At 46.3% G+C, this 21,352-nt stretch overlaps 3 protein-coding genes across 13 annotated transcripts in view; 2 read left to right on the top strand and 1 right to left on the bottom strand.

The window, feature by feature from the left end:
* ACVR2A (activin A receptor type 2A) overlaps window positions 1–5,629 on the top strand; it is a 49,692-nt gene extending 44,063 nt beyond the window's left edge. For both annotated transcript variants that reach the window (XM_005519591.3, XM_088058522.1), the window contains 5 exons: window positions 343–488; window positions 1,009–1,123; window positions 1,448–1,586; window positions 1,788–1,918; window positions 2,405–5,629. In XM_005519591.3, coding sequence (XP_005519648.1) covers window positions 343–488; window positions 1,009–1,123; window positions 1,448–1,586; window positions 1,788–1,918; window positions 2,405–2,599 — 726 coding nt within the window. In that variant the 3' untranslated portion in view covers window positions 2,600–5,629. The remainder of the gene's footprint in view (window positions 1–342; window positions 489–1,008; window positions 1,124–1,447; window positions 1,587–1,787; window positions 1,919–2,404) is intronic.
* Window positions 5,630–6,080: 451 nt separating this feature from the next.
* ORC4 (origin recognition complex subunit 4) lies at window positions 6,081–18,099 on the bottom strand. 5 transcript variants are annotated; one of them, XM_088058524.1, is made up of 14 exons: window positions 18,051–18,099; window positions 16,638–16,709; window positions 15,834–15,910; window positions 14,269–14,359; window positions 12,921–12,996; window positions 12,499–12,584; window positions 11,327–11,375; window positions 10,671–10,822; window positions 9,228–9,401; window positions 8,769–8,855; window positions 7,166–7,274; window positions 6,643–6,738; window positions 6,491–6,558; window positions 6,081–6,334 (listed from the first exon to the last, which is right to left on the bottom strand). In XM_088058524.1, the coding sequence occupies exons 2-14, from the start codon at window positions 16,707–16,709 to the stop codon at window positions 6,146–6,148; spliced, it is 1,326 nt and encodes a 441-aa protein (XP_087914650.1). In that variant the 5' UTR covers window positions 18,051–18,099; the 3' UTR covers window positions 6,081–6,145. The 5 variants fall into 5 exon arrangements, with proteins under 5 accessions (XP_087914650.1, XP_005519647.2, XP_014104911.1 ...); XM_005519590.3 differs by lacking the exon at window positions 18,051–18,099 and adding an exon at window positions 17,870–18,039; XM_014249436.2 differs by lacking the exon at window positions 18,051–18,099 and adding an exon at window positions 17,879–18,039.
* Window positions 18,100–18,373: 274 nt separating this feature from the next.
* The window catches only part of MBD5 (methyl-CpG binding domain protein 5), a 110,032-nt gene continuing 107,053 nt past the window's right edge, over window positions 18,374–21,352 (top strand). For all 6 annotated transcript variants that reach the window (XM_088058849.1, XM_014249518.2, XM_014249517.2 and 3 more), the window contains exon 1: window positions 18,374–18,751. The gene's annotated coding sequence lies outside the window, so the exon portion shown is untranslated. The remainder of the gene's footprint in view (window positions 18,752–21,352) is intronic.

Raw genomic sequence — 21,352 nt, 5'->3', positions numbered from 1 at the left:
GATTTTTGGGGGGTTATTTTTGGTTCTCTTGTAAGAGAATTAAGATGAAGTGATACAGATTGATTCTATTGTGACAGCAAAAGGAAGAACCACGATTAATTAAGAATTTGGTCAGTTTTGTGTTGAAGAATTTTGATCTCTGTAGGTTTGTCCAGAGCGTGTTTCACTCTGAAACTGTGGTGTTGAATGACTTTATCTCTGTTTATTCAGAGTATTTTTCTCTGAAACTGCTGTGGGTCCATAAGGAAGGACAATCAAAGTGCCACAGATGGGAATTGCAGGAATTGCAACTTTTCCCTGGATGAGTGAGGCTGAGCTGGCTGTGGGACTGTTTTGCTGCAGGGGTCCCTGACAGATTTCCTGAAGGCCAACGTGGTGTCGTGGAACGAGCTGTGCCACATCGCCCAGACCATGGCCCGGGGCCTGGCCTACCTGCACGAGGACATCCCGGGGCTCAAGGACGGCCACAAGCCGGCCATCTCCCACAGGTACTGCCCTGGCAATGCCAGGGGCACAGGGCAATCCTGCAGGAGCTCCTGGATCTCCCTTAGGAGCCTCCAAGGCGCCTTTTCCCAAGAGTTTTCTTTCCTGCTATTTAAACAACGTTGCACTTGCTGCACGCTTGGATTACGTTTTCATTCCATCTCTGTATCCCTCCTGCATCATCTATATCCATCTATCCCTGTATCCACCATAAATCTGTATTTATTTTAAACACAAACACAAAATTACATTTCCCCATTAGTGTCTCATTAGTCCCATAAAGATGAAGGTTTGCAAGGGCACTCTGAGGTTTTATGATTATTATTTTGTTGTTTAAGTTTGCTATTTCTTTATCATTTTGCTGATAAATGATAAAGGAATAGATAAGTTAAGCAACAAAATAATAATCATAAAATATCATACCATAATCTTCTTTGTTTTATGCCGTTTCTTTTTCCTTAGGGTTTTATCTGTATTTTGTGTTCCAAATCTCTAATTTGTGGTTTTTTTTCTTGAACTTGAAAGGGACATCAAAAGCAAGAATGTACTGCTGAAAAACAACCTCACAGCTTGTATTGCTGATTTTGGTCTAGCTTTAAAGTTTGAGGCTGGAAAGTCTGCAGGAGACACCCACGGACAGGTAAATCCCGAGTTATTTCCAGGAGTGATCTGGCTGTTACCTGGATGTGAATGAGAATTTCCCCTCCGGCTCATTGCATGGCCTGTTCCCCCTTTTATCCCGAGTGGACAATTTGGACAAGAACTTCCATAATATTTTGTTAATTATTTCATTACTGTTCAGAAACTGAAGGATGAAACTTCCAAGGTTCAGTCCTAAGTCAGGAACAACCGTGGCCGTGTTTAATCCGGGGCAAAGGCCGGGTTTTGTTTGGCAGGGGGCGGGGTGGTGCCCGGGCTGGGCTTGGCTCTGGACACAAATGTGGGTGTTTTGGTGCCCTTACAGGTGGGCACCCGGCGCTACATGGCTCCAGAGGTGCTGGAGGGAGCCATCAACTTCCAGAGGGACGCGTTCCTGAGGATAGACATGTACGCCATGGGATTGGTGCTCTGGGAATTGGCCTCGCGCTGCACGGCCGCCGACGGTGAGGAACTTCCCTGGGGGAGTGCCCCGGCTTGCACAGGGCTTGGAGCAGCCTGGGACAGCAGGAGGTGCCCACTGGGTGGGCTGGAAATCCCTTCCAACCCAAAGCACTGCGGGATTCTGATGCTGGCCTCCATTCCCAACATGCCACCTTCTCTTTCCCTTTTCCAAAGGGTTGGTTTAACTGGGTTTCCCTCTGCAGGCCCCGTGGATGAGTACATGCTGCCTTTCGAGGAGGAGATTGGCCAGCACCCCTCCCTGGAGGACATGCAGGAAGTTGTGGTGCACAAAAAGAAGAGGCCTGTCCTAAGGGAGTGTTGGCAGAAACATTCTGTAAGTGAGCCAACCTACTGCTGCAAGGATTTGAATCCCACCTTCTGTCTGTGCCACGTTGTGTCCATCACACCGGGGTTTGGGAGGGGTTTCGTAATTCCAGGAGGAGTTAAACGGGCTGTTCCTCATCTTAAACTGCTCTTTCTGCAGTTTAGAAAGTGATTAGTTCCATTTCTTGGTGGAAGAAGAGATCCTGGAGTTAGTTTTCAGTGAAGTTCCGGTTGGGGGCTGAGGGGTTCACCTTTTTAAAACACTGGGGGGGTTCCAGCAGTGCAGGGAAGGGTTTGTCCCCTGTGCTTGAACAGCTTTTGTTCAGTGGTGCAGAACAAAGCAGAGCTGAGGCACTCCAGGTTCACACCCAGCCCCACGTCCTGTGGCACACAGAGGTTCCCATCTGCCAGGTGTCCCTTAAAATGCCATTTTTGATGTGGCCCCCCCCTTTGTCCCCGTGGGTGTGTGACAGTTCTCCTGCCTGGATCCCCGCAGGGAATGGCCATGCTGTGCGAGACCATCGAGGAGTGCTGGGATCACGACGCCGAGGCCCGGCTGTCCGCGGGCTGCGTGGAGGAGAGGATCATCCAGATGCAAAAACTCACTAACATTATAACAACAGAGGACATCGTGACTGTGGTCACAATGGTGACAAACGTTGACTTTCCTCCCAAAGAATCCAGTCTATGATAGTTGCACTGGTCATGGAAGTGACCACAGGACTCTTCACTGGAGCTGCTACAGCGCACGGACTGCTGGCGTCACCGCTGTTCCGGGTGGCAAGGACGGATGGTAAGTCTCTCTGGAACATCACCAAGAGGTGTTTATCCTTTGTTTTCCCCCTCCTCCTCCTCCTCCTCCTCTTCAACGTGGATCCATGAGACTTTCTGCATTCCCTGCTTACACCTGAAGGACGTGACTGAGAACCCCTCACGTGCTGATAAGGAACTTACAATGAAGAATCCGGACCCGCACGGGCTAAACGAGCGTTTTAAACACTGACATCCGATTTCTTAATCCCTGTCAGAAGAGACTAATTCCTTTAAATGAACTGCTGTTATTTTTTTTAAATCAAAAACATTTCATTTCAGATTTAAAAACAACAACAAAAAAAAACCAACAAAAAAAGGGTAACTTGTTTTTATTGCATTCATTGTTGTTTATAAAATGACTATTGTAATGCGACTACGACACAGCTTGTGAATGTTCCGTGTGCTGCTGTTCCGTGTACAGAAACAAGAGTAATCAATGGGATAGAGCAAAGAGGCTTCCAAGTATTACTTAACCTCCCTCAACCAGGTATACCTCAGTTCCACCTCGCTAAATTATGATTGACAACACTAATTGGAATAATAAACGGCTCCGTGTTTTGTAAATGATGTATTCCCAATTCCCTGTGTTATTTAAGAAGGGGAAATCTTCATAGCCCCAGGAAGTGGCCATTCCTAGAGCCGTGTTTTTAGCCTTTTCTTGTACTCGCTTGTTGTGTATAAAAAAGAAAAAGTGCTGTTTATTGAAAGAAAATTTTCCTCCCTCTTTTAGTTGAAAGCTTTTCCCTCTGTTTCCCAGAGTATCTCATCCATTTATTTAACTGAATACTATTTAGGTTTGCTGTGTCTGAGGAATATTTGAAACCTTAAGCATGACTTTTTTGTTTGTTTGTTTTTTTAATTTTCTCTGAGCTGTGACACTGGAAAGCTCTGAATTCTTGTTGTTTTTTTGAAAAAAAAAGAGTCTTTTTCCTATTTATGTTTGTGCCGAGGTCGCCGCGTGTTCCCTGTCCCGCCAGGCAGTGGGGGCTGTGTCACTGTTTCAGGATCACCTCAGGAAGCTCAGTTCCCCCAAATCCTCACCCTCTGCTTGGAGATTTGCAGCTTCCCTCCTCTCAAAGCTCGGTGCCATCAGAGGGGAGCGCCGCTCGCTGCCCGTGAGCCACGGCTTGAGCCTGGAGTCACACACAAAGTTCTAGCCACAGATTCCAGATCCTAAACGTTACAAATTTCAGGGATAACCTAGTTCTGCTCACAATATGCAACGACCATTCCGAGGTAACGAAAGGAATTGCGATGGCCAGAGTGCAGACTCACAAAAAATGAGGAAAAATGTGGAAATGGCTTCACAACTCCAGCGCTGGAGTTCAGGATGTCAAGCCTTATACTGGAATTACAGTGACTGGTAGCTGGGTGCCAAAGTGCTTCTCCCAAATCCTGTCCCAGTGCATTGATTGGATCCTTCACACCAAATTCCAAGGAAAATAAAGGTTGTAACCCCCTGGAGCACAGAGCCGGCAGCGGCCCCGTGGTGTGCCATGTGTCCTTGTGTCCGTGTGTCCACCCCCAGTGTCCCTGGAAAGCAGCAGGTGCGAGCTGAAGGCTGGCTGGAACCCGGGTCTGGGAGCCTCATCCCTGGGAGCAGTGGGATGTGATGGATAAAGCAGAGGCAGCTCTGGGCAGGGAGGGAGGAAGGGCTGCTGTTCCAGCTGGGGCTGTGCCCGAGGATCCCGCTCCGAGGGGCCGCTGGAAAAGGGAAGGAAATCCATTTGGTGGCGTTCTCTTGGCTGGATGCTTCCCTTTGGCTTCTGTTTTTGCTCCACTTTTAATTAAACTTCACACGGAGCAGGACAGGACCGGAGTCCTGAACAAATCCCAACCCCGTCCTTCTCCACGGCCACCTCGGGGCTTTGACCCTTCCCTGGCAGAAACGGAGCCGGGGACTGGTTCATTCCATGCTCCTGGGAATCTGATGCACAAATTGAAGCTGTATCCAAACCCTTCCTGTGTGTGACCCTTCCCCTGGAGCTGCTGCGGGCTTGGGGCTGGCTCCTACCTTTGGGATCTCTCTGTCCAGTTCCGCCCCCAGCTTCCTAGGATTTACCAGCATCATGTAGCGTCCCTGAGGAAAGGCTGCTCCTTCCCAAAGCTTTTCAGTCGGTCAGAATGATCTCCCCGAGCTGCTCTGCTCCAGCTGTGCCCCCAGGGCCTTGGGAAGGAATTCCTGCTTCACTTCAGAGCATTCAGTGAGTTGAGCTGAGAGGGCAGGATGCCGGGAATGTGGTGCTAGGGAGGATTTCGGCATTGTCCCTTCCTTTGTGGCCTCAGCGGGTGTGATTTGTGTGTGAGAGGGAGAAGTTCCCACCCCACATCTTCAGCTGATCCCGTGCTGCCCTCGCTGGGCCGTTCCCGAGGCCCCCTGAGCACGGACTCGCCCCGGACCCACCGCGGTGCAGTGCTCAAAGCTGCTCCTGCTCCCATCAGCCCGGTCACCCCCGCTCCCCTTGCCAGCTTTTCTCACCTTCTCAAAGACATTTCTGTTATCAGGAACACTTGGTACAAACCACAGGAAGCTGCAGAACACACCCCTGGCTTCAGGACTCCAGTAGCATCCTTGATGGAACATCTGTTACCTCAGATACTCAACCAGCAGGACTGCTTTGCTTTCTCCCTCCACTTTGGTTTTTTTTCAGTCCATCTCCTCTTCGTTACCTCTCGAGTTTGGTGAGCGATTATTTTAACTTTCCTCTTTGTATTTGTCAGTGTTTTGGGCACAGGTTGTTGTACTACTGTCAAAAGGCACTTGCTGCTTTTCTGCGAGTGCCAAAAAACCAACCAACCCCCCCTCGCCCTCAATAAAGTGATTGTTAAATATTGTACAAATACAAATGTATACTCTGCCCTCTTCCCCAGCGGGTAAATAAAAAATGTGACTACTCTGACTTGCAAATGCTTCTTCAGAAACTTTATTTTCAACTCATGGGGCTGGTCCTAGAGCAGGGCTTGAGCCAAACTCTTGCTTCAAAAAATTGGGTGTGGAGAGACGTTACCTTGTACTTGGCACAGAACAGCCCTTGCAGCTGAAGCCTGTTGGATTAAACGTTTCACGAAGTAAATTCAGTTGTGATTAACGATTTAATTGGGTCAATTTTCCATGTCAAGTCAGATTTGAGATGGTAAAATGCAGTGTGGGCTGTGACCCGATGGGGGAACATGGAGAGGGGAGGCAGGAGGAAACTCCAGAGCTTGGATTTCTCCAAGTGGGAGCCGAGTGTGAGAGCAGAGTTGGCACTGAGCTGAGCTAAAGTACCTGGGGGTGTGAGGGAGGCCCAGTTCTGGCTGCTGGAAAGGAACAGCAGCACCGTTCTCCCTAGAAAATCCCAAATGGATCAGCAAAGAAAGCTGCTTCCAAAAGTTTATTGATGTGAGCAGCTTCCTGCAGGTCAGCATTCCCTCCTGAGGGAGCTCAGAGCCAGCTGAGGGAGGAGGCTGCCCACTGCTTCACGTCCGTGGGGCAGTTGGGGTACACCTGCAGCGCATCCATGATCTGGCTGCTGTCCAGCAGCAGCTTCATCAGGAGATATTCCCGCTGTGCCCGCACCGACGGCCGCTCCAGGGGCTTCACCAGCTCCAGCTGCAGCAGGTGCTCAAAGGCCTTAAAAACAGGAAAAGGGGCACTGGAATGAGAAATCATTCCTGCCCCAGAACACCCCACTCCCTTCCAGGGCTGTGTTCAACCTCCCCAGTCTGTGCTCTGGAAAATAAAACCTCAATACTTTGTAATTCCAGAGAAAACTCATTTCAGGCTCACCTTCATGACAACTGGCTTCTCAAAGTTGTACATAGAATGTGCCTTCCTCTGGATGAACTTCTGGAATTCTGGAGCAGTAGGAGGAAAAGAATAGGGGCAGTAAGAAGGAAGTGAGAGGTGGAAGGTTTGTGAAGCCCAGGCATTGCTCTCACCATTGTAAACCATCTGGAAGTTGAATGGTTCTCCATCATAGACCTCATTCAGGTGTTTCATGGCTATGATGAGGCAGATTTCCAGCACAGACAAACCTGCAGGGAAAGAGGAATCCCAGGTGTTTCCCTTGAGCACATCAGAAACACAGGCAGTTCACCCACCCTGCTTACTCTCATTTTCACATGCTCTGGGCCTCACCCACTGGTGCTCTGTATCTTTAGTATGTAAAGAAATGCCAGGATTGGAGAGGATTGCTAAGAGAACGTGTGTTTGCTGTGTGGTTGAAGCAGAGATGTTCAGGAATGGGTTCCCAGCAAGAAGCAAGAACTGCAAGTATCAAAGCTGGCACTGCAGTGTCCCCAGGCCTGTGTGAGCTCAGGGCAGGGCACAGGCACTGCCTTGCAGCTCTCACCCACAGGGAACACTCCCTGCACTGCCCCTCTGCCGCCAGCAGGATTCCAGGGAGGGAGCCGACACTTCCCGTGCTCCGTGGGGCACTTCTGGGGAGAAGCTGGGATTTACCATGGACAATGTTTGCCTTGGAGTCGGTGCTGCGCTGCCTGCTGGCCTCCTGCAGGTCTGCAGCCGTCAGCAGGGGGTGGTGCACGGTCACGGCGCTGCCAGCCAGCATCTGCAACACACACAGAGCTCACCCCTCCAGCCACCACAGCATTCCTGCTGGGAACGAGACACAATTCCCCCAGAACTGTCACCTGCTGGAACATGGACAATCCCCATACACACAGGTTCATCCTGAAAACACTGCAGATAGCTGGCACCTAAATTTGATTTTGCCAGGCAAGTTTTCCAGGCTTAAAACTTTAAAGCCTCCAGATTCCAGGAGATAAATCCTCATGAGCCTGTTTATATCCATGTCAATGGATCAGCAGCTCAGAGCCTGCTGCAGGAATGACCTACAGCTGTTCTGCACCTGCTTTAGTACCCAGGGACACCTCCCATTGTCCCAGGCTGCTCCAAGCCCTGTCCAACCTGGCCTTGGGCACTCCCAGGGATCCAGGGCCAGCCAGGAATTCCTTCCCAATATGCCATCCATCCCTGCCCTCTGGCAGTGGGAGCCATTCCCTGTGTCCTGTCCCTCTCCAGCTCGCCTGGAGCCCCTTTAGGCATTGGAAGGGCTCCAAGGTCTCCCCAGAGCCTTTTCTTCTTCACAGTTTGTCCAGGAACTCCTCACTCATCCCTCCTGAATCTGTATTACGTGCTTTTATTGGGAAGTTGACAGAGGAAGAAAAAAAAAAGGCCTCCTTCCAAAGGAAGAACTCAGCACATGCTGCAGAAAACCACGGGGAAGCAGAGCCTCAGCTCTGAGCTGCTCTCAGGGAGGCTGTGGGCTGCCATCAGCTCCTTCCCCGGCTCCACTGCAGCCACAGGAACAGATTTGGGTGCCCTGCCCTGGGAATCATCCATGATTTTGTAACCAAGCCCCAGTGAGCAGAGCAGCGGTGAGGAGAGGGCTCTGCTCCTCAGGGCAGCTCTGAACACTGCAGGGAGGAGCTATGAGCACTGCAGCCAGCACAGCCCAGGGCCAGGTACAGTCAGGGGGCTTTTCACACTGACACAAGCACAGGGGTGTTTTAGGATGGATAAATAAGTATTATTTATCCTCTATAAAAGTGTCACTGCGTTTATATGAGCTGCCTTCAAAAACAGAATCAGGAAGGCAGCTTAAATTTAAAAAAGACCCTCCAGGAGAGCTGCAGCTCCTGTGAGGAGATGGGAAGAAGTTCAAGTAGCAAAAATGGTTTCAATATGAGCAGATTTCAGGATTCACCAGGAATCAGAAAAGAACTTCAGAAAGGAAAAAGTAGTTTCAAAGGGTTTCACCTACAGTTTTGCTTTACGAATAGGAAGGCTTGGAGAAAGGTAAATAGCAAAAGCTCAGCCCCATGTGAACAGTCCACCCTCACAGGGGAGTTACCCCCACTCACTGACACAGCACGGGGTGACAAAGGGGCCAGCACGGGCAAAACTTGAATAAATAAACTTTAAAAATTAATAAAATTACGGTGTTTCAGGCAAAGCTCAGCTAAATGGCCTGAAAACCACGAGAGCTGGTCATTCATTCCTGCAAAGCAAGGAGGTGTTCCATAAACACCCAGATACACACCAGGAGCAAATGCAGCGAGCGCAGGTCTTTGGTGTGCTGGAACAGGTTCTGCAGCACGTCCTGCACAGCTTTATCCTCTGAGAGATGCTGCAAGAAACAATAAAGTGTATTTTAACCATCTTATACTCATTTCTAAACATTTCGTACTCACCTGGAAAAACAACAGGTAAATAATTTTTTTAAAGAGCTCACCTTACACTTGACAATGCAATTCTCATGTTCAACCTCAACTTTCTGGTTTTTCCTGTGACAATTTTACCTCCAGACTTCAATAAGCAAAGATTCTCTATAATAATTTAATTTATTCCATTTCACACTCAGCCAGTGAAAGGAAATGCCAATCTTAGGTAAAAGCTTTACACTTTTACTACTAAAGGATATGTGTATAAAGTAAACCAGCTTTACACTGCTCCCACTTTAGAATTTTTCCTAAAACCAAGTAAAAAATGCTTTAAATACCTGAACATTATTATTCCATTTTTGTGCAAAAGATTCATCGGGAAATTCAGCAGGAAGAGAAAGCTGTTTCTTAAATATCTTAATGTATTGTTTAAAATCAAAGGAATTCATCAAATATATCTGTCTGTGGGAGAACCTTGACTTTACTCTCTTCTCCAAGAGCTCCAGGATATCCTTGATGGGAAAAAAAATAAGGAAAAACAGTAATTAAAAAAGCAGATGAATTTGGTGTTTTCTTTACAGACAAATCACTGAAGTAAAGTGTGCTGAAAAAAAGAATTATTGAATTCTCAGGCTTAAAATGTTGTAACGTAAGTTAAATGTTCTAACAAGCCCTTTGCTGATTATTTTAATTGATGTGCCTTGCAATGCCACTAACCATCCCAGCCCACGTGATGCTCCACATCACACAGGATCATTTGTTGCTAGGAAACCCAGCAAAATTTCTCCATAGATTATGGAAATATTTCAGCTACTTAAGGCTGAATCAAACCTTGCAGCCTATCAGGGCCCTGGACAAGTTGTTGTGTGGTCACACCAGGGCTGGCAGCTGACAGGCCACGTGCTTTTTGTCAGCCTGAGAGAATACAGCTTAAAAATCCCAAAAAATATTACAGGAGCCAAAAAAAACCCCTCAGAAACAGCAGCTGTCAGCTCTGGAGACACTTCCTTCAATTATACTCAAAGCAGGGGATAAAGGGCTCTAAATAATGGGTGAAGAACACACCAGACTCAGGACAGTGACGATGCAAAAGGAAAGATACTAATTTATTAAATCAACAATTAACTTTTCTGTTAACTTCCAGAAGTTTTCCCAGCTGGGTATCACCTAATCCCAGTCAAACCCAGAAATTTCAATTATTCTCCCTCCTGTTATAACCCAGCTGTCTCCAGTACCAACAGTTCATTGTGAAAACAGGATCAGTTTCATCAAGTTTCCATAGAGTTCCCCAGCATTATTTCACAGTGTACACACAATTCAAGATAATGCCATTGTAAAATCCCAGGAAATTGAACAGGGATCCTAAACCCTGTTCAAATTTTCTAGCAAAAAGTGCTCTGCTGAAATGGTTACTTAAAAAAAAAAAAAAAAAAAGATATTTAAACAGTTACTACACCTCTGTCCTTGCCAAACTGCCAACCAAGAAATGCAGGAGCCCTCCACAGAGTGAACCACAGCCAAATACTGAATGTGTGTCCTCAAAAATGTTGGCTTGCTCCTTGAGCAGTGAAAGTGAAGGCTTTGGGCACCTTCAATTTGCTCTCAGAACAAACTAGGTGTATTTTTTACATCCCCATCCCAATTCAGAAGTTAGAAAAATGGGTAATTGAGAAAAGCCTCTTAAGAAATTAAGGTTCCAGGGAAGGAGAAGTCATTCCAACTAAGACAAAAGTCACTTTAAAACAGCTAAAAACTTGGAATGAGGAAATGCCATTTCTTACCTGCCTACAGGTGAGTCCAATGACTGTCACTGGGGTCTGTGCAGACTGGGAGATGTCAAAGAGGTTGTAGAGCAGGGTCTGGTTCTTGTGGTGGACAAACAAATCAAATTCATCCAGGACAAACAAAATTGGGCAGCTGCTGGTTCGGTTTCCTGAGAGAAATTTGGAGAGTTAGCAAGGCAACTTCAGCATTGCTACAGCTTTCTTTAATTTTGGGGTTAAAAATGCACAGATTTTCTTTCAGCTTTTCACTAAGCCCTCCTTTCCTACAGGTGCAACAGCAAAAAGGAAAATACATGGAAAAACTGGGAAGGTTTTGTAGTGTTCTGCCAAGCAGCATTTGTGGCTACAAGGAAGACAGACTTGGCCAATTTCATTTTAAAATCAGTATTTTTAATATCATCAATCTGGATAAAAGAATCTGTCCTTCACGGCTAACATCACGTGCAATCCTTTACAGTCACATCAGGGTTATATATCAGTATCAGGTGTATGTTCTACATTCAGTAACCAGTATTAACTGTTTTTATATTATTTTGTAACTGGGACACATTCTTGGGCTAAGATTCTTCATTCCACCTGTAGAGCAGAAGAAAATAACTCCACTTTTCAGTCAAGTGACCCAGAGTTTCAGAACAGGGGCTTTTCGTGTTTACCTCTCTTCAGAGCTTCAAGGAGGAAGGCAAGGTTTTCAGCAAAACTGCCCTAGACAGAGAATAAAGAAGTTTCAGAACAGATTTGCAGTGCCATTCTCAGAATTGTTTAACTACAACAAATTCAGACATGCAATGGAGGCCATTTCCTTCCAAAACTCTTGCTTTCAAAAATGTCCAACAGTACTTCTACATGCTGTATAATCATCAACTCCTCAGGACAAGAAAAATGATGCATAACTCTACATTCATCCACTTTTCTCCCCAGTCTGAAATCCCTAAACTGCCTCAGACAGGCAAAAATTAGTGATCAGGAGAATTCCTGCAGTCAGCTAAATTCACAAGGAGTTCTATTCCTTCCTGAAATAACTGTTGCATCCTCATTTTCCAGCCACACACATGGAAAAGGTGCCACCTAACGTGTTCCACTGGGAAAGAGCAGGATGCAGGGTTTAATTGGTAACTTTATTGATGGAAGCATCAAACACTTCTGACAAAAACACTGAATGGCTGTGCCCATCCTGTTCCAGTTACACAAATTCTCCCACTCTGCAGAACTCCAGGTCTGAGATGAGAAATAATGAACTAAAGACCACCCTATCAAAGGGGCAGAAAAAACAATCTAACCCTTGGAGGTGAGTTACAAAAAATGAGGGAAATTTATTTTCAAGCACTTTGGTCACTCTCTTTAGGACTGTCTTTACTAATTTAACTAATTTACTAATGTAAATCAATTTATCTGTGGGAAAAGGGAAATAGCAGCAGATATTTTAATAGAAATTCCATGGAAAATGAGAGCACTAGGAAGCCTGGATAGACTTCCTTTTAGGATAGACCAAAAAAAGCTGATAATATATTAAAGATCCTGCTTTTTGGTTGGCTAACTTGCTAATTCTTTATTTTGAAATGTTAAAAACAACATTTCCAAATTCCCCACCCCTCTGAAGAGAGTTTCTTTGGAATACTTGAGTTTGTTTTTCCCTCCTGTAAGGCACAAGTTGAAGTATTTTAAAAAAATGATAAGGATGCATCAGTATTGCTCAATCAGCAAAGGGAAGCTCAGCACTTGTGTGGAACTGCTGGCAGTCACAGGCCATTCCATTCCAGCAAGCTCCATCCCACAAAGCCCCAGTTTCCCAGGAAAGGGTTTTTGAGGGGTAAGTGAAGTTACTCACAAAAACTTTGTCCCCAACCACATTTTCCAGCTGCAGCTGCCTGGTGATCTCCTTCAGGGCCACTTTATCATTTGTCTGCAGAAGTCCTGAAAGAAAAGGATTCTTCATGAAGAACTGGCAGTTGTCTTTCACTCCCACTAGAAACTTAACCAGCAGCTTCTCTCCCTCTCCAGCCTTACAAAGCTTTGCCTTTTTAAAAATTAGACTGGACAGGAGTCTTCTGTATCTGCCAAGTTACTTAGGTCTGTCACTAAGAGCACAGAGTGCCCTCCATATAAAGAAATGCAAAGAGAGGCACTTTGGAGCTCACACACAAACATATCTGTGATTTAGGCTGGACTAAAATGCTGAAATGAAAGATTTTACTCTACATACAAAATACAGGACTGAACAGAACCCTGGATCAATGATGTTTTACTTGCCATTCAGATGGACTTCCAAGAGGTTCTCACTCACTTGTTTCATTTCCCTGAGGTCTTTTAAGACATGATTTAATAACTAGGAAAGAAAAAATACAGAATTTCTGTGAGAAGATTAACTTTTAACAGCAAAGAAAGTGTAATTACAGATACTATAGGATAGGAAACAGTATGAGAGGTGTTATTAGGGAACATGTTTGAGTAATTTCCAGACTAAAATACTTAAATGACAATTTTGTGTTCACCAGCATGACTGTGGCAACTACATTTGTTCATTCTACCGAACTGGGAGGGAAAGGGAAATAACTCTGGTATTTCAGTCACTTATTTTTTGGGGTAATATCTGGGGCTTTTGCCTTCATCAAAAAGCTTTATGAATTTGAGATGTGAGAGAATTTGGCTCTTGAGCTGGTGCCCTATTCAGCTTCATGGCTTCTTTGGATGCTATAGAAATAAACTCTCTGTTTTAAATCTTAGGAGAAACTCTGCCTATTCTTTTCTTCTGGAAGACAAAATTAAAACTGCACATGATACCACCAACTGCTGCTTATAAAACTCCCAAATTTGCTGCCCATCAAGAACTTGTTACTAGTAAAAGCCAAAAGGAACTTGTATTAAAATATCTGTAAGTAGTGGAAATGTTAAATTTAAAAATTAAAAAGCTACTATTTGATTTGGCTTCTTCAGAGGAGGATTTGTAGCTCCCACCTATGTGCAAGTATAAATATATAAATATACACAAGATTTTCTTTATTCCAGCATCTTTCATCTCATATATAAAAAGGAAATAATTCATTCTGCATAGGTGATGCTGCTAACTAACATTCTGCCTGGAAGGACCACAGATTTTCATCACATCATTTAATGTAAACATTAAAGATATGTGGGTTTGAAAAGTGTTGAGTTAGAGGCCATCCCCTCATGTGCCTCAGCTAAGTGGAATTCCCTTTATAAACCATAACCACCAAACAATATTCTGCTCCATGGCAGGTAACAATATTCCTGACCATTCCCTGCATACACAGCCATGGAGAAACCCACCCCTCAGACTACTCCTTTTATTTGGATGCCTTTTCCTCCTTTTTACAGTGAGGGCCCCAAACCAGGTTAATTAAAGAGAAATCAGAGCATGGCTTTAATTGCAAAGACAAGTGTTAGGAACAGATTTCTCCACGCTGTTCCTGAACAGAATTAGCCCACAGAAAGTCCTGGGATGTTTTGAATTTCCATGCAAACCATTAGCAATTCTGTCTGTAAAACCAGGGAGAGATGAAAACGTAGCTGCAAAGGCTCCCAGGACTTCAGTGAGGTTCTGTTGGACCCCATACGAAGTTCCAAGAGCTGCTCCTACCGCAGTTTTCCCGGATCCCCGGGGCCCGATAATGAGGGCGGAATTACTCTCCCCATGCACCGTGGTTCTTTTCAGCAGCTCCAGCAAATGTCTGTGTTGAAAACAGAAATAGGCTGAAAACCTCAAAGCTGACAATGTTCCCCAAAACCAGGGAAAATTCAAAGAATAAAACTCAATCCACTTAGGCTTGCTCTGAAAGCCAACACTCAGGGCATGCAAAATGTAATACAATAAAGTACAAAGGGCTCAGTGATCAGAGCTCTTAAAATACTTTAAAATATTAAAACATGCAGAAGTTGAGAGTATCACTAATTCATAAAGTTCTGCGATTCTCTGCCATGAAAGGACAGACTTCAATAATTATTTATTTCTTTAAGGAATAGATTGCTTTCTGTGCTACCACTATTCCTCACCAGCTCTAAATTACCTGCAGATAGACTCATCACCTCAAACCACTTTTAAAGCGCTTACAGCAGCCACTGACACCTCCAATTCCCAAATGCTCCCACATCAATAATGTGCCTTTGGAATATGGGATACTGACATCCTGCTATTGCTTCTGAGGGGGTGAGAGAGTCCTCATGGAGCAGCTGCAGCCAACACGTGTGGGTTTGTTCACTATTTGAGAGCCAGCTCCAGCCAAGAGCCCTGATACACCTTGGGAAGGAAAAAAATCAGAGCTGGGGAGTTCAATGTGTTTTCCCTCCAGGATAATTCACTACCAGTGGCACACTGAGTAGAACACAGCCAGTAAATTGTTTTCCAGAATCCCAGTATAAATAGGGAAGCTTGTTTTGTAAAAGTGACGTAACAGAAATACATTTCCTCACAACAGCAATAAAATGCCTATGTGAGCTCTGCATGGACAGTGCACTGTTTCAATAAATGGTTTTGTTCCTCTTGTAATGAAAACTTGAGCTCACATCAGGTGATTCCACTTACATGAAGTCAGTCTTGGAAAAATTAATTGTTTAAAACAATTTCTTTAAATACAGGTTTGTTATCTGTGGAATTTGATCTGTAAAATGATCAGTACTGGGACAGTGTTATTGTCTCAAAAAGTCTCTTCTTCCTAACCCTAAATTCCACACCTGGATGACTCCAGAAGCAGCTTTAAATATGGGTCTCTACTTCAACAAACATGATGCTGGCACAGGAATTTTAAGATTTATTTCTAACACAGTTCACCAACAAACCTGAGACAATCTGAAGTAAAAATAAAATATCACAGCAAGAGGATTTAACTTCTTGTTTTGCCAGGCCATTACACGAAGTCTTAGAACATGCACTGAAAGTATCTTTCAGTCTCAAAAATGCTTCATGAATGAGAGATGCGAAACAAGGACGAGAAATTCAAAACCCAGAGTCTGACAAAACCAGAAGGGAGCAGTTGTATAAAAACTCTTAAAATCTGAGGCAAATAATTTTTAGAAGCACTGGACTGTAAGTCATTTAAACCTGTGTCATTCAGTAAAACAGAGAAACAGAAAATTCTGACTTCACAGGATTATTTTACTACTGCAGTTCAATTAGAAATCACTGAATCCTAGAGCCTGCTCACTCACCTGTACTGCTGCTTCATCCCAAACAGTTTTCCAGAAGCACAGTGGCGACAGAATCTTTCACGTAAGATTTTTTGCACCTGCGGATGAAGCACAGAACAGGAAAAAATCCTGGGGCTTCCAACACCAGAATTTGCCAATAATGTAACTACAGCAATAAAATAACAGTAAATTAGGCACTTTTGTGGTGTTACAAATATTCTATAATATATAAATCTTTACTGTCATCAGTGAGAGAGGGGTCTTGAAAGTAAGAATAAATTTGCAGCAGGTAGAATACTGTATAAATATTATATGGAGGAGAAAAAGCAATTAGAAGAAATTAAAATATAAGAAGTCACTGACCCAGGGGCAATTCCTTGCAGGATTCATTGCAGTTTTTAACCACCAACTTCAGGAAAACAGGAGAAAGGTTTAAAAGAAACAAACTAACTAAATATCAATTTGACAGTTGCTGTCCTGCTGCTAAAAAAGTCACCTGGGTTCTGATTCACTCTACAAACTGGAAGATAAAAAAACCTAAATGGATAAAAATAGATTTATGCAAATCTTTTGCCACAAAGAGTTGCAAAAGCACAATACCTTACATCCTATAAGTTTCTTACTACATTATTACTGTAACACTTGAAGCAAGCAACAGGAGAAGCTGAAAGAAATACAGATAGAAAAGTCCTAAAAATTGTATCCACTATCCATAAAGTCTTTGTAAGTGCTCTAGGAAAAAAAAAAAATACAACAGCATGAATGGCAGAAGGTGGAAAAGTTCTGTAACTTGAAAACAAAGTAATGAATAAAGATGTTACTGACCTGGGAAATGGACACAGCATTTTCTTCACTGCTCTCCTTTACCTTACGCTTGCTCATTGCAGAAGGTTTCATCTTTGAAGAAAAGAAGATAAACGTTTTATTAAACTGAATTGCTTTCCAAACAGTTCCAGTCAGAAACTGTACTTAGATATTGGTAATTTTTAAGAACTGTAATGAACACCTGTTCTTAACTAATAAAGATGCAGCAGGCCATCTTCCTAGTGAAAAAGAGAAAGAATACTGAAAGCATTTTAAATTTATTTCTGATAACATTAAACCCATGTTTACACACATCTCCCAAACAGCACTGGCTTTAGGATGCTTTAGAGAGTTTAAAATAACATCCTTATGTTTCTGCGGCTGGAACAAGCTACAAGCACATGGGAACACATAAAGACACAACAATTAAGTTTTTAAAGGAATAACTGCCCATCCTTGTTTAAAATGCGTACTTTATAATAATAACCACAGCATCTCTCTGGATAAGCTGGCTCTGAAGGGGACTTGAAGGGGTCCTTAGGGGATAGGAGGTCTCTGAAGAGATTTGGGTAGATCCAGAGGGGGTTTGAGGGGATACTTGAAGGGACTGGGGACCTTGGGTAGGATTGAGACGTTTGAGTGGGTTCTGAAGGGGATTCAGGAGGGCCTGAGGGAAGCTCTGAGTGGGACTTAGAGGTGGTCCCGACCAAACGGGAAGGGTCTGGGAGTGGTCCCAAGGGACTGGAGCAGGGGTTAATTTATGGGGGCTAGGAGGGTCTGTGAATGTTCTGAAAAGGAATGGGGGGGAATGTCCATGACGGATTTAGGGAAGGGTTGCGGGAATGGGGAAGGTGGAGGTCTGAGGGGGTTGATTTTTGGGGGTCGGGAGATTCTGTGACGACCCTGATGAGGGAATGGAAAGGCCCCAAAGAGCTTGGGAGGGTTCATGAGGGTCTGGGGAGATGCTGAGGGCGGGTTTTGGGAGGGCCTTGAAAGGGCCCATGAGGAAATGGGGGTGGGAGATCTACAGGGCTGGAAGTGTCCTGGGGGTGGTCCCCGCCTCACCTGCCCGGGCCCCCGCCTCCCCTCACGACGTTTTCCCGCCTCTTCTCCATCACTTGAGGGCGGCCACCACCGCTTGCACGCTCCCCTCAGCCCTCGCCTCACCCTCCCACGGCAGAGGAGACCACCTGAGACCCCTCCCCGGCAGCCATTTATCCCCTCAGAAACCGATCCCCCCCAGAGCCCGTTACCCTCCTCACAGGCTGCATCCGCAGCTCCCTCAGAGATGCCAGAGCCCGAGCAGATGAAGGGCGGGCGGAAGGGCGCATTCTCGACACGTCCCGCCCGACGGAGGCGGCCAACTGAATCTCCCCCGCCCCCCGCACCTGCCCGCGCTGCCCTCACGCCGCTTTCCCGCCTCTCCTCCCTCACCTGAGGGCGGGACCCGCCGCGCGCGCTCCCACCGGCCCCCGCGCGCACCGCCCCCTCACGTCACCGCGCGCTCCCACCTCCCTTTCCTTTCCCTTCCCTCCCCTCCCCGCCGCTCTCGTCACTTCCTCTCCGTCCATTTCCCCCCCTCTTCCTCCCCCTCATCCACTTCCTTCCTCCCTGTCCCGGATCCGTTTCCGGGAGCGGCGCGCGCGGCGCTGTGGGAAGTCGTCGTCCCCCCCCCCCCGTTTCCCCCCCCTTCCTCCCCGCGGCCTCCCGAGCTCCCCCGGGGCGCATGCGCGGTGGCGGCCGCCGCTGCTGCCTCCCCTCCTCTTCCTCCTCCTCCTCCTCCTCCTCCTCCTCCTCCTCCTTCTTCTCCTCCTCCTCCTCCTCCTCCTTCCCGACAGCGGCGGCGGCGATGAGGAGGAGCGCGGGGGGGGGCGGCGGCGGGACGGCCGGTTGTTCGCGCCGCTGAAGGGACACGAAGCAGCGCCGCGCCGAGGCGGGGGCGGGGGGCCCCGAGTCGCTGCCCCCCCGCAGCCCCGCCGGGGAGTTTCTTCCACATCCCTCCCAAACACACCGAGACCCCCCCCCCCCCCGTCCCTCGGGGGCGGCCCCGCGGAGCCCCGCTCCCTCCTCCTCCTCCCCCTTTATTACCCTTTGTGTGCGTCTCCGCCTTCCTCCCTGCGCCCGGGGGCCCTGAGGTGAGTGCGGGGGGAGCGGCGGGGCGGGGGGGTTGTTTGTTTACCCCGTGTTTACCCCCTGTTTACCCCGGGGGGGCACCGCCTGTCACTTCGGGCCCCTTCCCGGCGCCCCCCGCCCCAGCTTTGTTGTCGGGGGATGCTCCGGGGATGCTCCTTTGGGCCCCTCCGGAGCGGGAGGGGAGGGGGGTGATGGTGGCGGGGGTGCCGGGCAAAGTTCGGGGTGGTGCGGTGGGTGCTGAGCCCCGGCCGAGTCCCGAAAGTGTTGCTTTCCTGGGGTAACAGGGAGCCTCGGCGTTGCCCCCCAGGTTCCAGGCCGTTGTTTGACTTATTGTTTGAGTTATTAAACCCCTGCGGTGATGAAGGTACAAAGACCACTTGTACAAAGACCCTTTCCCGAGCTGAACTTCCAGGGATAGGCAGTCCAAGAGCTGGACTTGGTGTTTGCAGGATTGGGATGTGGTTTGGTAGCAGCCCCTGGTTATCGGTGGTGCCCGGCTATATTTGGTCAATGGTTTGTTCAAATATATATGTCGGGATGTGTTTATCCATGGCTTTCTGCTGGGAAGGCCAAGTGTCTCCATCCCCACTCTCGGTGTTGGTCAGGTGCTGCTGGTGGACTGAGCTGACCATGTTTTCTGCTGGTTCAAAGGAAAGTTCTGTGTTAAAACGTCTGAAATAGGTTAAAATGTAATGGCTTTAAATGTCAAACTAAATTCTGGACTCAAGGAAGTGTTGGGAGAAGCCTTCTAGATGTTTGCATGGATGCAGAAGTAAGAGTTGGGGCATTAACACCAAGTTGAAATGAGAGAGTCCCCTACACAAGTAGGATGTTTATATTGAAATTGCTGTTGTCTGCTTATTTCTGGAGCTTAATTATGTCCTCTGTAATTTCCAAAAGGCGGTTGGAGTGCTTTGGTTTATTTTGGGATTATTATTTTTGGTTTATTACGTGCTGAGTGCAGAACCATGGAGTAGGCCATGAGTGTGTGTTCCAGAGGGGCATCCCAGTTAAATGGTGGTCAGCAGAGAGTGTGTGTCATCTGTGCCTCATGCTGAAGGATGTCCACAAGAAAGGAGTCTCCTGGACATGCTGGGCTATCTCCCATTTCTAATTTGTACACACGTGCTTGGCATGAAGCAGCAGTTTTGGGATTGGGCTGGGAAGAGTTTGCGAGAGCCGTAATTTGACGGGGTTGAAAGAACAGGAGAAAACCAGAGCTGGATTGATATTTGACAATGTTGTGATGGAGAATTGGAGATAGCAGCCATAACTGTAGTTCTTTCAAATAGTTTGCTCTTAGTTTTCTTCTTGCTTGTAATAACTTTGGGTTTAAACAAACCTCGGTGGTGACAATCCCCAAAATCAGCAGATCTGTGTGTAGACACCCATGATTTAAACACGTGACTCTCCTTTTAGTTTACTAGAGGTAGGAGTTGGACAGCAAAAGCCTGTCCAAGAATAAAGGACATAATTTCATGATTTTATTTCATGACAGTGCTGCTTTTCTCAACCTGAGATCCCATTGATCCGCTTTCCTCTGTAGATGGAAGCCTATAGTGGCTGCAGGATTACATTTTCCCCGTGTATGCAGAGCTGCAGCTCTGCCCCCAACTTCCATGGCCAACAGTGATGTGATACATTAATTATTACAGGGATTTAACCATCTCCTTGTGTTTTGGTCTTTAAAGTAGCTATGGTTTGGTTTAATACGGTTACACAGTAAAATTGAACAGGATTCTGAGGCTGGGCAGAATAATTCTGGGTTTTCTCTTACTTTAAATCCTAGAGATAAAATTACTGATAAACCTTCATTTCCATAGGCCTCCAGTCTGTGCTGGAGAGACAGCTGTGGGATTGGTGGGCTTGGGGTGGGAAGGGCCCTCTGAAGGAAGCACTGCTGGGACTGGGATTCTGGGTGGCAATTCCTGTATTTCTGCAGGCTTAGCATGAAAAGGGTCTCAGGCTAATTTGGGGCTTCTGGCTGCTGTCACAACCTTCCAAGAACCGAAGGCATTAAATCAACCTGTGCTAGGAAAGATTGTGAATGAACAGCTGTAACTGAAAGGCAACACAGTTTCATTTTATTTGGGTTCTTGAGCTCTTTTTGCTGCTATTATCGAGATATTTACAGGTGCTAATTGCTTTTAGGAGAACTTGGTGTGGATTTTCCAGTTCTTTATCTTTGGGGACAGAATTGATAATTATTTTGCTCTGTTCTGGGTCAGTGGCTTCCTGGGCTCTAAGGGCAGGTAGTTTGGAACTAGCAAGGACCTGCCACAGCTGTGCTGAACGTAAAGATGCTGTTTAGGCCTAACTTTAATAATGTTTCCGTGGAGTTTGCTGCCATACCTTCCTTCCCTTGTGGACAAATGAGTTGGTCTCTATTTGGATTAGGGAGGCGGATGTTTGAGGAGAATCGTTATGATGCAATACCTTCAATAATTGAACTTTTCTTGTACAACTTGCAGTCCTTTCGTTCTTTGGCTGTGGTGGGATCAGTGTTTCTCCTTGTTAAAAAGCACTGGATGTCCTGCCATCAGTCACAGTCCTCTCCAAGATGGAATGCCTTGGGTTTCACCTGGGTTATTTAATTTGCTTTG

This window comes from Pseudopodoces humilis, chromosome 8 (assembly GCF_049639895.1).
Source record: "Pseudopodoces humilis isolate 2021_Gansu_Grassland_sample_001 chromosome 8, ASM4963989v1, whole genome shotgun sequence".
NCBI lineage: Eukaryota > Metazoa > Chordata > Aves > Passeriformes > Paridae > Pseudopodoces > Pseudopodoces humilis.
Note: the sequence above shows the minus strand (reverse complement) of the source record. Positions and strands in the feature narration are given on the sequence as shown.